General features: G+C 38.0%; 1 protein-coding gene and 1 non-coding gene across 2 annotated transcripts; both read left to right on the top strand.

The window, feature by feature from the left end:
• Window positions 1-616: 616 nt before the first annotated feature.
• LOC123984241 (homeobox protein Hox-D9b-like) lies at window positions 617-4,132 on the top strand. Its single transcript, XM_046071020.1, has 2 exons — window positions 617-1,375; window positions 3,036-4,132. Exons 1-2 carry the CDS (start codon window positions 694-696, stop codon window positions 3,278-3,280), a joined length of 927 nt encoding a protein of 308 aa, XP_045926976.1. The 5' UTR covers window positions 617-693; the 3' UTR covers window positions 3,281-4,132.
• Window positions 4,133-8,612: 4,480 nt separating this feature from the next.
• On the top strand, window positions 8,613-8,684 carry trnaq-cug. Its single transcript has one exon. It is a non-coding gene; the product is annotated as a tRNA-Gln (tRNA).
• The last annotated feature ends 7,838 nt before the right edge of the window (window positions 8,685-16,522 follow it).

The following is a 16,522-nucleotide window of genomic DNA, read 5'->3' as shown; positions in this document are numbered from 1 at the left end:
ATCATGTAACATTAATGCGGCTTTGCGCAAACGGATATCAGAATTTTATTTAGCCTATCAATAATAAGAAGGCTACTAAATAAATAAAACAAATGACAGCTTAATATAATCATGTGATCTGAAAATAACAGCATTTTTTGACCAGTCTACTAACACAAATCCAATTAGACATGCCCTGTTTTGGGTAGTAGAATAGCCCATGCGCAAAAGAAAGCGCATGTGATGCCACTTCGAGGGAGAGTTTATCCCAACAAAATGTTTTCATTGTAAACTCAAGATCAAGGAAATCACTTTCTCTTGTCTGTTAATCTCAATCCCGTCACACACACACACGCGCGCGCGCTAACTTCAAACAAACTTGTAAAGACTCCCTGCTAATTTTTATTCAGCTTGTACGGTGTTTCAAATACAGTTTTATGAACCTACGCGCTACATTCAGGCCCATCTGGCAACAGGCTAGTAGGCCTACTAACACATTTCTGAGCACAAAAGAATGATTTGATTTATTTCCTATTCTGGGTAAATACAGTCTAACCATGTGATCCACAGTATAACCAATGGGCAGTCGAGAAGAAGGTAAGGGCAGGAAAAAAATTACTACCATTTTAGGGGAGGATGTAAGCCACTATACCAGCCCATCTAACGTTTTACAGTCGCACTTAAGTGTCTTTTTATTGAAATAATAAAATAAACATGTCGCTAACGAATTATTATTCCATGATGGGGCTCCAGACCGAAGAGCCGTACGGTACACATTTTATCACGGGAGGCTTGCAGGGATCTACGGCCGGCTGCGCAAAGCCAGTCCGGGGAACGGAGGAGGAGGAGGGAACCCCGGGCTCACACATTCCGGATTTTTCACATTTTTCCAACAAACAAACGAGTTTAAACGGCTTTTCTCCTTGGACAAACACATCTACTTCCTCTTCGTCCTCCTCTCCGCAGCTGCAGTCCACCCCCGGCGCTTCCATCTCTGGCCTTTTTCATCCACATCACCTCTTGAGCCACCACCACCCATACTATGGTCCGCAGACGCAGACCCACGCCGAACACCTCTCATCCGCGGTCGCCTCCGAGAGCCGGTTCGTACGCTGTTGGGAGGGGGCGACTCCCACCTCGGAGACCTCTCTGTCCCATGCCTCTGCCGGTTTTCCCGGGTGTCTCCCCTCTCAGGGTGACCTCTCCAATCTGAGCCCGAGGTTCGAGGTGGTTAAACCCGAGAGTTCACCGCCGCCACACGGCAGCCCCGAGGATTCCAGCTTCGCCAGCCCGACTGAGGTGGTCCTCGAGCGGCTTGGGACCGCGGAGGAGCTGGGAAGAAAGCCGGAGCCCAAAAAAGAGGACGCGGAGAGAGAAACAGAACAGCCTGACCCCGGTAAAGACAAATAGGCTATACCAAACTCAGGAATGTTTATTAGCATGTGCATACACAGGTGTGTGTCTGTGTGAGAGTGTGACAGAGAAGAAGAACGTGGCCTAGTGAGTACGTAAGTGCGTGTGACTTTTATAGCCCTATAAATGTCTTGTAAACTGTAAATAGAGCACTTTATTGACCATTAAAATAATTAAGTTGCTATTGCTATTATTTAAAAATGTTTCACCAGAGGGAAAGCACAGGTAGGCTTGCACTGCACTCCTCGGATTGGATTTGTGCAGAAAGTAGGCTACACTATTATTTTTCTTTCAATTAATGCTGGAAGCTTATTTTGCCAAATATGGGCTAATCTATAGCCAATATGTTGTATTAGAATGTCTGTCCAAAAACGCCATATTAATTTACAGGCAATTTTATGTTTCATAGCTTGCACAGATGTAACCTCATGATTGCAGCATGCATTAAACAAAGGCCTAATTATTCGTTTTTTAAATTAAGACCCACAAAAGTATTTTTTAAAAGTCTGAATTACAATAAACAGAAATTAAAGAGGGACACCGAATAAAATACATGATGTCAAGCAACACATAAACAATATGACTGGGCTTATACTTCTACTACTACTACTACTACTAATAATAATAATAAGTAGAAGAAGAAAAATACATTTTATTGACTATTAGGCTATACATATATTTCTTTGATAAAATATTTCTTTCCTGGCATTACATTTTTACAAATGGGCTAATGGTTTATTGTCAAAATGTATGTACAACAGAATAAAACACCATGACATTCTATAAGCTTTTTGTGTCAGAAATTAGGTTTGAAATTTTTAATTAGACAAGTTTTACTTATTGTTAAATACAGATTTTCAGGAGACCTTTTCCAACCAGAAGTCCCACTTGATCAAATAAATAATTCAGAAACTGAAACAAAGGGAGCAACAACTGTGTGGTGTGAGCCTTGAGCACCAAGCCAAAGCCAAAAAACTTGTTGCTCTCTTGGTGGCTCTCTGTCTAACTAAGTGGCCAATAAAGCATTTTATATCAGTCAAAGGTTCAGATATCTCTCCCCAATTGCAGTTTAATAATTCTAAAAATGAGGCTCAGTTTGGCTGTTTATCAACACTGCTTGCACTCAGACAGAGATTTACTCTTTAGATCTTTATTGGGAACACTCTGCTCTATTTATTGCTGCTTGCTGTCCTCCCAAAAACATTTTCATCTTAAAAGGGCTTCAGCTACATCAGAATCCACAAAAATTATTTTACACAATGTCACATTATGTTTAGTGAAAATTAATGAAATGACGGAACTGTAAAATGAGAGCATAAACAACCCTAGGGCTAATAAAACTCCATTACAGTTTTAGCTTTGATAAAAGGAGCAATGTGGTTTAAAAAAAAAGGAATTGAATATTGCCTTTATTTATGGAGCTGTGTTTTGAGCATGTGGTGTTGTTTCTTTTTCTAATGAGCCAGAAGTAGCAGGCTCATAAAATTTGTTCCTGAGAATATTGTCTTTGATTTTTATGTCAGTCTTTGAACTCCCCACAGCACACTTGTACACACACACACTCAAATACAAGCCAACCAGCTGAAAGTAAATACTGGTGTGTGGTTAAAGTTAAAATATATGCCACCCTGTTTCTTCTACAGAAAATCCATCAGCTAGCTGGATCTATGCCAAGTCCACTCGGAAGAAAAGGTGTCCGTACACCAAACACCAGACCCTGGAGCTGGAGAAGGAGTTCCTCTACAACATGTACCTAACCAGGGACCGGCGCCTGGAGGTGGCAGGGCTCTTAAATTTAACAGAGAGACAGGTCAAAATCTGGTTCCAGAACAGGCGGATGAAGATGAAGAAGCTGATGACCCGGGAGAGGAGGAGTTTGAATGAATGATGGATTTGGAGAAGAGGCTGGGGTTGTTTTTTTTGCAGGATAGGTGAGGAGGAGGTGAGGTTATAGCTGATAAAAGAGAATGCAGTGCTCCGAGATGTCCAACATCTTTAACCTCAGCTATCATGATCAGCTGCTACTAAGCGAGGGATTGTGGAGCTAACATGGCTGCCTTGGAGCACTGCAGTGGTCAAACTCCTCAGGGGAGACCAGGATGGGTTGTAACACAAAAAGACTCCTATCAAAGTCTTTTGGCCTTTTCATGTTAGATCTTCTGAACTCTGGTGTAGAATTCTTCCATCTGCATGTTACAAAATGAAGACAGTCAACCTGTAACGTGGGGTAGTTGTAAATAACGCTCAGAATGAAATGTTAACATTTATAGGGAGATCCATAAATTTAGGCAAAAAACACACTAGCTGATATCAAAGACTTTGTTCACTTTAAAACACATCTGTTTTTGATAAGGGTGTATATCTCACAATGTCCAAAAACTGAAACTACTTGACACATACTTGACTTCACATAAATTGTCTGTGCTTTCTGCCAAAATGTGAATCATGTTTTAAAAACTATTAGCCTCATAAAAAGTGCTCTCAGTGTGCCAGACGAGACTGTGCTATCAAAAGATAAATCCCATGAGTGATCCCGTGAATGAGTGCCTGTCTTATGTCTGAAAACTCGTCGCAGAGTGTTTATTTGAAATTAAAATAAAATAATTGTGGAAAAGAAACCTAAACAAACAGAAGCGTGACACTTCTAATGAAATTATTGCTTAAGACAGACAAGAGGGTGGGCCAAACTGGGGAAATTAAGCTGTGAGTTTCAGTGGCAAGTGATGTAAACAGGAAGATGAGCAACTGATGTACCGGTAGTTTGCTGAACCCTTAGTTAGCTTAATTTAAAGGTGAAATCTGATCATATTCTTGTTTTAAAATACTGTAATTCTCAATCATTTGCATGACTGATCGTTATTTGAGCTTAAAGCTGAGCTAGGCGAGTGATTTCAGAATCAGCTTTATTTGCTAGCCATGTGTACACATAAGGAATTTGACTCAGGATTCAGACTGAGAAGCATTTTTCTTCTATTGGTGTGTTATATTAATCAACCACATCAATCAATAAATCAAATGCTCTGACACAAAAATGATTAAAAAAAATCCTTCCTACATAGTCTGCTTGTGCACTCACTGCACATGAAAATGTGATGTGGTGGAGTGGCTTTGGAGGGAGGCCTGTAAGGAGTAGGTGGAATTTCTTCGCTTGGATACCTTCAAAATCTAGCAGTCTCTTGCTAGTTTCTCTGTCGTCGCCTTCCCTAGCTTTAAGACACAAACCACATTTACTGTGGCTGGACTTGCTGTCAATGTGCTGCTATTCAGGCTCATTGGTACTGGTTTACAATTGTCTTACCTTTACAAAAATGTAAATCTATCACATGTCACGATTTCACACAAGATATTAGCCTATATGTGAAATAAATAAAAACAACACGCACATATATGTGAAATCATCAACGTGAGATACTGTTTCGCAAACCACATGTGGCTAAATGTTTATTTTTAACATGGTAAATGATTTGTCCACATGTTCAAATGTGATGAATTCACATGTGCTTTGAAAGGTTGTTCGAACCAGACTCAGAAGTGTCAAATACGCAAGTTACAAGGAACTTCCTTTGTAAACTGAAACATGCAACATCATGCTTCTTGAGCAATTGAAGATTGATATTTTCTTTCTCCTACAACGAGATGAGATGCTACAAGAATGGCTCTGGAGGCTCTGCAGTAGATCCAATAGTGCATTTCTTGTTACCACAACCTAAAAATAAAGAAACAGTTGTAAATCATAATAGTTGGACAACCTGAGGTTATTTGCAACATGTCGCAACATGCTGAAATATGTTATATCTATCCACAACCTTAGCTTACATCTATAACCTCAGTGTGGACGATTAGCATTTATTCTGGAGCAGAAAAGAATGTCACGTTTGCACAATTATAACTATAAACTTAATTAAAATAAACAAACAAGCAAACACAATTAAAAACTGTAATATCAAAGACTTTTGAGTAATTCAAGATGTATTCCAGGTGCACCCAGGTGAGTAATGCTGTCAGGAAAAGGCCTATAATCATGTAGTTGTTCAGTAGTTCAGTAGTTGTTTATCTTGCTCCAGAGTGGAGCACTTTACTGTGTTACAACCAATCCCAGCCCCCCTAAAATAATTATCAATTATCAGAGGGGACTTTTAACATTTTGTTCCTGAAAACAGAATAAGCTTCCTTGTTTTGTTTTATAAACTGTGCATGTAGCCTAAAGGCATATTTGTTGTTATTGTTGTTGTTGCTGTTGTTGTCATTGTTGCTGTGTATATCTGTTGTTACTGTGGGTCTAATATGCAGATATGGTCATGCCTATATTCCTCACACACATGCACACCAGTCATGGCTAAGCTATGGTGTGGCAGCAGTCTGATGGTTATTTTTGTTTCGCTGTTACCTCATGTAAGAATAAACAAGACGTTTTGTAAGGATCACATACAGACACAACGCACAACCCGTTTTCATTTAGATCGTAGCTACAATAATGTTGAAATATTATAGGCATATCAAAAGGTAGCCTATTTTTGTGTTTTTTCACGAGGATGAGATGGACTCAAAAATAAACACATTCTCTTTGGGAGAAAAGGAAACACATCAGGCTATGTTAGCCTACAGCGGCAGTTGTCCTGCGCTGTGATTTTACTGGAGTCCAGATGTGATGAAAAGAGGCCTTCGTCTGCTCATTTAGGCTGAATATGCTGCTCGTGGTGATTTTTTTTTTTTATAAAATAAAAGATGGATTACAGCATTGTTAATTGTGCGGTTTGTTGTTGTTTTCACTTCATATTCAGTTCAGTTCATTTGTTATTATCCCAAGTCAAGACATGTCAGAGTCAGCGCACACGACAAAACAGGCCTACAAGGATCAGATAAACAACAAAAATAAATTACAACAATGTGACCATAAAGTATACTGAAAAAAAAAAAACATGAATCAATTTCTAAAATGTGAGGTTACCTGTGACGATGAGCTACACGGGGAACAAAGGCGTTTTCCCCCCGATTGCACTTGAATCGTGGCACTAAATCTACAACTAGGGAAGAGTTACAAACTCACTGAAGAGGATGGTTTTGCGATTTTATGTGACGGATTAGACATTTGGGCTACATTGGTTTTATTGGATATTTCCACTAATAGCTACTAGTTCTATAGAGGCTTTATGTAGTAACCGTACGGTTCTATAATTGGGCCTACGGTCATAATACCAGGCTACTACTACTAACACAAATAATAATAATATTCCTACAAATTGTGCGTAGGCCTGTGCAATCGTTTGGTTAGATTAGTATAACTGTAATAAAATTGCCGTTTTTTTGTTATTTATTTTTCATTTGTTCAGTGTTTACTTTTTGGTATGAAATAGACTAGATAAATACTAAATACCACTACATTACTGCACTAAAATTATTACTTACAAAAAGAAAATGTGTCTTGTTCTGATGGTATTTCCTGTATTATTATGGTGTGATCCTCCAAGAGAAAAAAACAGTACAAACGCAGTATCACGTTTCACCGGATTACAGACCAATAATACCATGTGTTATGTTTTTTATTACGATTATATTATTCCAACGTCAAGGTGTTCCACCGCTCTCAGGTATGTAGTCTGGGTTTCAGTCCACAGAGAGACATTTCTGCCTCCTTGTTTTGTCAAAGTCAGCGCAGTGCCTCGTAGCTTCTCTCATTTATTGCGGCCATATAATCTGCTCAGAGCTCATCCTACTGCAGGGTCATAAACCAACACCATGCATTTGGAGAATAAACGTGACTTTCCCCACCTTCAAGACAGACACACACACCCACACACACGTACCATAAAGTAATTTAGCCCAGACAAGTCATTGTGACTATATGGTTTTATTGGACACCCCTTCCTGCCTTGGGGGCTCAACTGTCCTTCTAAATGTTAAAGTCATTGTCTGCAGATGAGACCAGACAGCCTCAATCACATATTCTACAGACCTGGAGACCACAAAACAGGAAATGTCATTATACAGGGAATTAAAACGTAAAACAAAGGCCTGAATAGCGCTGGAGTCCGGGTTTGTCTCCGTTTTTTGCTAGGCTATAAAATCTGTCTTCAGCCTATAGTTGTATCGACGATCACTAACGTAGGAGGTCATTCATTTTTAAAATCAGGATTACCTCCCTGATTTTAGCCTGTAAATAATTTAACACTGGAATGTAGCCGCCTAAAGCCAACAGAAGAAAGTGACCTATAGCTTTAATGCCACAATTTATTGAAATGACATAATTTCAATTAATTAATTTCTGAATAAGATGTGGTAGAAAATAACCTTCTCGTCCCAGCTAAACATTCCTTAAGAACATCTCATTTTCTAAATTAAAATGTCAGTGCTAATTATGCACGCGTTGTGTGAGTTATTTCCAAATGTTGAGAGAGGGCTGATAAAGCTTTAGAATAAAGTAGCCTAGATGAAGGCTGAAAAAAGAAAGCTGACATATTTTTTTAAACATTCCTTAATAACAAATTAAAAATCTGTTAAACTGCACAGCAAAATGACTTCTATCGGCTAAATTATAGGCTACAAATATATTACAAATGCACAGCTAAACATTCCTTAAAAACAAAATAACAATCTGATAAACTGCACTAACTAATTATAGGCTACAAAAATGAAAATGGAACAATAACTAGAAAAAGAGTTTAGAAATTCCGATTAACTAATGTGCTGAAATAAAATGAACGAAACAACCACATTAACAGTCAGCTGCAACAACGGAAATATTTATTATGCTGTGGAAATTAAATAGGACGGTAAGTAATGTTCAAACAAATGTCTGCAGAAAACAATGTCTGCAGTAACACAGTTATTCACAGCAGTGCATTAACATAGTAGGCTATACCTACATGCTGCAAAATTATTGGCCTACATAGGCTACTATAAAAAGGATTCCTGTAGCATAGTTTAGTACCCATATTTGATACAGCTGTCCATTTCAAAGGGACAAAATTAACGTGGCACCTTTGTGTGGAATAAAATGATTAGAAACACATTTCGTCCTTAAACAGATCCTGTTAATGTTGTTGTCTCACAGTGACGCCACTGGATAGGGACATTTAAAGATGAGAAATGGTTTTTAAAAACTAAAAAACAAGTAAAAACACAGCACCAGGAGTCAGCACTGATCCTTGAACGTGTAATAACCGACTGTGTCCACTGGGTGGAGGCGTTGTGTATTTTGAACTGAGAACTGTCCCCCCACCGGTTCTATGGTGTAATGGTTAGCACTCTGGACTCTGAATCCAGCGATCTGAGTTCAAATCTCAGTAGAACCTGAATTTTCACAAAAATGTACAACGACGAAATACGTTTGGATAAGCATTTCAAAGACTTTTTACATTTAACAAACAGCATTTATACAACATGACTTGTTTCCTCTTTCAAGGCTGTACTCACAGATTGAACATTTAGCATGAGAAACAGCGGCTGTTGTTCTGAAATCATTCCAGGAAATAGCTCTGTTTCTGCCCAGTAACACAGGTGAGTTTAGATATTTAGTCTGCTTAGAGAGTTTTTGAAAATGATATAATAATTAATTTCTCAACCTCTTCGGAAATTCCCTAATTTGGAGATAATGAAAGATACTATATAAAGGGGAAGAGCCTTTCTGTAATGAGGCCATGCTCATTTTTCTGTTTTAATTTAGACAGCAAAGTTACACGAATAAGAACCAACTCGTGCTCAGCAAATCGTTTATATGTGAAAAGTGGATAAAAATGCTGGCATCTGGGTTCATTACTGCAGTCAGAGGGGTGTGATAATGCACTCTATGGTTCCTCTTCAAAATAAAACCGATACCTTAAGGTCTCTGCAGTCAGCTTGAGCTGCTGCCCACCATCCCAAGCACACTAACAAACTCAACATACCTCTAACTGAACAGAAAAAACACATTTTATGGCTTAACATTGTTACCCCTTTCCTTCTTCTCTCATTGGCTTTAGACATTGGCTTTATTTACTTTAAGCCGAGAAAAGGGAGAATTACAAATATATCATAACAAAATTAGAAGAAGCACATAAAAAACTATTTTTTTTTGTAAGAGACTATCATGAATGCAAAGACAAATCGTGATGTTACAGTCAGTTCATTAAAAAAAAGCCCACTCCCTGCTCAGTAAGTATGACATAAATTACTAGTCATTAAAATGTTGTCAAGTCATCTTTCTGCTCATATTCTCAGAAAGTTGCATGGCTATAAAAACACAAACCATAAATAATAGACATTAACAAGATATGTTACCACCTTGTAGAATAATTACAAGGTTTTTTTTTCCTTGCAAAGATCCTTGAAAATATTAAAGATTCTGCTCAACTCTGTGATTATGATCATGTAGAATTGCAGTTTTGGAGAGTTGTTTTTAGGACAATTGTATGTTTCCTCAGGACAAGATGACAAAATACAGGAAGGAATATGTGTCAGCTTCAAGAAAGAGAAATCATGCATTTTAACACCTGATTGCATGGCTTCTGTTTGTTTTTTTGCCCTGTGTGTTTCAAGCGTCTTTCTATTAGAGCCCTTTAAACTAAAATGGCAGAAATGTACAGATGGATTGTGATATTTGGTTACATAAAGCAAGATGGGTGTCATTGTCATGCAAATGGAAAAGAGTAAGAATGTGAATGTTTTACCCCAAAATGCACTCCCAAGATTTTTACCTTAAGTCTGGCAACAGTTCAATCTCAGTTAAATGAAAACTGAAAAGAGCTTGAACTATTGACACTGCAGTATTTGTTATGGCAGTCATTTTCCCTTGAAGAAACAATGTAAGAGGAGAAGAAAGTAAGTGAATATACTGTTCAACTCTGTTGAGGAAAAACAGAACTTCTGACCTCTTTTAAGGATAAAGATGATGAAGCAAAGAGAGACAGCCTTATATGTATTTATTAGCTATGCCAGAGGTAAGAGACCACAGAATGTATTATAGTATTATAGCATAAAAGATTAAAGCCTGTGGGGGTTTTGTGTTCTTGAATAATAAACAGATTTTATTAAAGGACTAAACCATAAACAGCGCACATTAGTGTTACACCTTCATCAGATCCTAAAAGTGTTTCACATCACAGGCAGACAAACGGTATTAAGTTACAAAAAAAATGTGGTCGACTGGGACATTTGGCTCATGAAAAGTTCAGCTACATATAATGTGGACCTTAAAGGAAGGGAGTTTATTCTGCAAGAGCAACAAAGTACTATAAGTTTTTGAACTTACTTTCAGTTAACCTACAGTTAGTCTTTTACTATGTTTTCCAGATTGCTTCCAAAGATCCCCAGATAAAAGCAAGACTTTAATGCAGTCAACTGTGGGTTTGACTTGTAAAAGGTGAAAGAAAGGATGGTTGTGAAGCTTTATTGCTTATTCTTTAGGGAAAAAATAAAGTATTCTTAAAGCTGCTGTAATTTACACTAACAAGTGATCAAATGACAATGTGAAAAACACATCACACCATGAAAGGGGTCAATCATACTGAACCTAGAGAATTATCACCTAAATCTGCCCTTGACTTTAGGTTCATAGTGAGTTTCAGCTCATTGTTTAGCTGCCTGGCTGCAACTTTACTGTTTTGTTTCAGTCTTATCGTTCTCAGAAGTGTTTTTGGCTGCACTGGGTAGCTGCTTTTAGCCCTTAAAGCTCTATAAACACCACAGTACAGTATCTGCAGCAACAAAAGACAGACAAAGTAAGCAACTTGTGAACATAGCTAAAGAGATGGACATTTAGTCAGGAGTTGGAAGACACCAATAACAGAGCTTAAAGAACAGACTGGAGTTCACCAGGTGGCCATAACATGACTTCAAATGAATGCTAATGCTATATCCACTTAAAAGATGATGATATGTCAATGCTGTGTTCTGTGTGTGCTGTGCCCCAAGTGGTTTAATCAACATCAGTAAGAACACAGTATTTTGTGATATGTTCCTAATATTGCTATTATTAAACTTCCCCCCCCCAAACAATCGTAATAACCGTTATAGCCTATTCATTTAATAATTTCGCCACAGAAGAAAATAAGCAGAATAGCTACCATGCCTGGCTTGTAAATTTACTGAGCTGGCGCAAAAGGATCTCACATAAATTGGTGCGTTGAAAATCTGTTATTATGAAAAAGTGCACATTTTCTTTGTATTACACAAATTAGCATTTTAGTTTAAACAGCCGTCGATTTGTTTATATTTTTTCATCAGAGTAAAATTGTTCTTTACACTGCTGAAAAAAACATGTCGTTTGTTTTTCTTGTTAATTCCATTTCATGGGGAAATGTACGATTAAATTGCTGTAGGTTTGGCGAACTGATTAAGATTTAGGTTTCCTTTGCTGTTTTCCAGGCCTACATGACATTTAATTTTGTACATTTGAAATACCTTTCCGACGTCAGGGGTCTGGCTTAAAGGCCTTTTGCAGCTATAAAATTGTGTGGGCTTGATTCAACAAGGCACGCGCGCGCGTGTGTAGGCCTACGTTTCTGTCTGTTTTCTTTAATTTGGAAATGCAGCTTTCTCTTGAGTGCAGCTGCTACAAATTCCCCTTTCTGTCGGGATGATTCTCTGACACACACGTCATAAAACCGTTTTACGAGCCGACAATGCCCGCCATTGGCCGCAAAACTGTCATGTGTGCGCGTGCAGTGCGTACCCACTGGCAGCTTTACCTCGCGCGCTCTCGGTGGCCCAGAGCTGCTCCTCTGCACCCGCGCGCCTCCACGCACCGATTCTTTCTCTTAGGTTTTTTGTCTCTCTGCAACATTTTCCCCGAACAAAAATCTAGAGTTTCCTAATTTATTCGTTAAATGTTGTGTTTTAATGTTAAAATGTCTTTTGTTTACACACATGTAACATAAAATAACGTTTATTGCTCGAACCGGTTCTTCTCAGGCGAAATAGAAAATGCGTATAGTGATTTATTTCGCATGTCTCCTCTCCTGTTCCGACTGTCTAGAGAGACTACAGGCTACCTTTCCAAACTTTCTTTGGACAAATGCAATTTCCACAGATTTCTGACCGAAATTTTTATCTACGTTGAGGTTTTCATTTCGTTTTCTATTTTATTCTGCTGATCTCAGGATGCTGCAGAGGAAAATGGAGTCCAGCATAAAGCTCACACCAGGTACCGACACTGAGCTTTGACATTTGAACTGCAATTTAACACTCGTGATGGTGTGAAAACGAATATCCAATCATTGCTCCACTAGATGAGTGTGTGTAGATTAATGTTGCATACTATGTAGAACTAATCAAGGTGTGTATGTTTTGAGATGTATGCCTGTGTGAGAGTGAATGGCTTTGTGACCAATTTGCTTGGTTGTTCCATCTCAGGCTAATGTTTGCATGTGTTCCTATTTAATGTGTTTTATTGTGATGTTTCGTTTTAATGCGTTAATTCCCTTAATCTGCACACTAAACTACTAATGCTGTTGTTACTGTAGCTAACGAACAAACATATAACAACTAAAATGTAGGTCTTAGATGCATTTTAACATAATTCCTTTGAGACTAAATTGCATATTTTGAGACATGAGATCCTTGTAACATGCATGTTCCTGTATTTCCAAATGATCCAAACAAGTTATAAAGCTACTGGGATAAAATGGAATACAAGATGCAACAGTGCCATCCTTTTTGATTCCTTTACTATAATAACACAACTGCATTTGGTTACATTAACTAAGCCTGAACTTTAAGTTATATCTACTATAAGTGTGTATAAGTCTGTGTACAAACTAACAGATGATTCAGTGCAGTAAAAAAATTGCACTAAAGAACAATATAACTATTATAACTGTTGGGATGTGGGATGAAGGATGTATGATGCAGATACAAGGACTGTTTCTCAAAGTGCAGCCTCGAGCCCTTAACAGTTCTCACTGTGGCCATACCACACATACAATATTTACAAAATGCACATGCATGTGAATTTTTTATTTATCAAAGTGGCATTATGATTGTCCTTCAGCTGAAAAAGAACAACTATTGTTTTTTTCAATGCAAACAAACAGACTTCAATAATGGACATTTAGATGCCATTACAGATCACCTGCACTCTGCGGAGACAGATCAGATAATGTCCTCTTTTTACACTTTCTCCTCTTTGTCTGGTTAGCTTTCTTCATACTGCTTTTATATGATATCATTTGAGGCCTCTGTAAAAGAAGTTGAATTTCTTGCTCCTACGCCATAAAACGTACTTGGACAGATGGATAGAACAAGACAGAAGGAATCCTTTCCTCTGTGTTTTTGTTTTCATTGACGTCCTTTTTATTTTTATGAGGGCAGCCTCTGTTTCAGAGAGACAAAGAGACAGAGAGACAGTATTTCCCTGCCCTTTTTTATTTTACATTTCCTTTTTTTTTCTCTTATGAAGGCAGCAGGCGGGGTGTGAGAGATTGAAAGAAAGAAACAAAGACAGTATTTCACTGGTATTGCTCAGTCAAGCTCAGCTGGCACTCACTATTTACAACCTACTGCAATGCAGCAGGGAATCTGTGTGTGTGTGTGTGTGTGTGTGTGTGTGTAAGTGTTTATGTGTCAATGTTTGTGAGAGAGAGAAACAAAGAGACAAAAGGAGATAGGGGAGACAGTGATGCAGAGAAAGAGGCAAACATTAAATTAAAGCCTGGGACAGACAGAAAGACAGATCAAAACAGAACAGAGACAAAATAACAAAGACAGAAACCTACAGCTAGAGGTGTGTTTGTGTCCCCTGTCACTATATTACAAAACACGTCTGTCTCGCTGTCCCTGCAAGATGGTGCAAAGACTTCAGATTCAGACATTTACATAGAAGAAAACAACCTGCAGGTTTGTCTTGAGAGCCTGATTTTAAGGGAACAATCCTAACTTGGCTAGATTTATAACAACCAAACAGCCACTAAACAAAGCACAACTGAATTTAAGAATTGATAATGTGTTTATCCACTAACATTTTTGGAAGCTCATTCTCATGCATTTCACTGATAACAGTGTTTCCTTCATGTTTTATTTTTCAGATCTCACACAGCTTGAGCAGTTTCCCTAAAATGACGCAGTTGGACATTATCTTGTGATGCAGGTAACAAAAGAGAGAGAGAAAAGAATGAGCTAACAAAAACCAAATGCTATTTAATTTCATCATCAGCCATTCAAATAGTAGGCCTAAGGAATATTTCTGCCATATAGACTGTCTATTTTCTGTCTGGATTATAAGAAATGTGAGATAATTTTTTTATGTTGTGTCACATGGGACCATTTTGAATTTGTGGCTTTATATTGGAAGAACTACTTTGGTTAAACTGCTGATGGATGTTCAGGCCAATCTATTTTAAATTTGAATGAAAATGACTTTCTGCCAAATGAGTAAACGAATGCTGAGTGCTATTGTCATTATGAGCCACCAGGTGGTGCTAACAGTCAGGAAATCGGTGAAACACAGTGCAAGTGCTAAAAGCAAATACCTCCATCAAAACTGTTCTCTAAATATATTATTTGAATAATATTTTAAAATGATCAGACTGTTTTTTAACTTGCATCTTTGACGCATATCTGCATGGTAATACACATACTGAGTAACAAATAAGTGTAACAAAAATGTTTCCAATACTATCGATATAACTAGGGAAAATACTAATACTCCGCACAAATGCAAATACATTATCCTTGTTCATTATCAAAATCATAATAAGTAGGGAAAAAAAATCTTAAAATCAAACTATGACAGTGTGGATCTAATGCGACATCCTTCACTGGCTTCACACAGGCCACAGCTGGCTGTGTTGTGTATCTTTTGAACACTAGATGGCGCTACAGATTCAATGATGATATTTTCTCCAATAGCATTAGGACATCGATTCCAGCTCTGCGGATTTTCACTTACAAGACTTCAGACTCCGGTAACGACACCATCTTACCCTCCAGTTCATTCACATTGGAGGCCATGAGAACTCTCTTCTCCCAGTTACCATGAATGCACCTCGAACAGGGCGACTCCTTCCACTCTGTTGTCCAGGGACATTTTTTTTTGGTCTGGACATGATTTTATGCTACAGCAGCTGGGAGGCGTTATTAGGCAGGAAGCCAAGCTAACGCGCTATAAATCACGGAATCAAGTGGGATGTGTTTTACGGTGACGCTTAATTAAAATGAAAGGAAAGATAGCCTAAAGAAAACGTAGCCTATACCTTTGCACTACAGTTCCTGAACATTTGGATTTCTTGTCTTCTAAACCAATCAAATATAAAAAATTTGCAGCCAGTTGCAAAAAGACAATAAATAGCCCAAATATTTTGTTTTTTTGCTGCACGTCATTAAAAATGCACGTGAAATGTGTGTTATTCAAAATGTATTTTCCTATAGAGAGATGGCTGAATTAATGTGAATTAATAACGTAAACTCCAAACGTTTTGGCATTATTATTAATATTATTATTATTAACTTATCAGTAATTTGCTGTAGGCCTATATTTAAAGGTTTTTGTATATGTAACGTTTGGTTTAACGTGTTGTTGTGACACCTATATGTCATCAGCAGCCTCAGAGCTGACACACAACCACACACACTGACCCGCGGTCTGTTTTCACAGAGACACTTTATGGTTTTATTGCTCCCCATTTACGGAAATCAAAGCAGGAAACAAATGCTCCAAACAACATTCCAGAAACATCCGGAAAAATGCAAACAGGGTTCACCCTCTGCTTGTTTTGAAGGAAGGGACTGCGGTGTAACCTACATGGGGGTCTCAACAGGGTAACGGCATGCAGACTCTGTTTTACGCACACGAAATATCGCTTTTACGCAGGGAATTTACTCCGTTCACAAATGTCCAACACGATTTCCTGAAGGAACATGTCGCCCTTCTTTATTATACCAGCCAAAATACCCAATTATATCAACGATCAATGAAGTAATTCTATTAAAAATCCAGAAACACAATTAAAATACTTTTCGTTGGTACCTTCAAAAACGAGAACCCTATATTCAAAAACAAGCTACAACAAAATCGAAAGAAAAAAAAACTCCAGCCGCTGTGTGTGAGTTGAAATGGACACAACAGGCATAATCTTTTAATCCCCAACAGCACAAACCCCAGAGATTAAAGTTTTTTTTTCGTTGGCGCCATTATCGAATAAAGTGGTTCTCGGTGCAG

Source organism: Micropterus dolomieu, linkage group LG15 (assembly GCF_021292245.1).
Source record: "Micropterus dolomieu isolate WLL.071019.BEF.003 ecotype Adirondacks linkage group LG15, ASM2129224v1, whole genome shotgun sequence".
NCBI lineage: Eukaryota > Metazoa > Chordata > Actinopteri > Centrarchiformes > Centrarchidae > Micropterus > Micropterus dolomieu.
The sequence above is the reverse complement of the archived record's forward strand: the minus strand, read 5'-3'. Positions and strand labels throughout refer to the sequence as shown.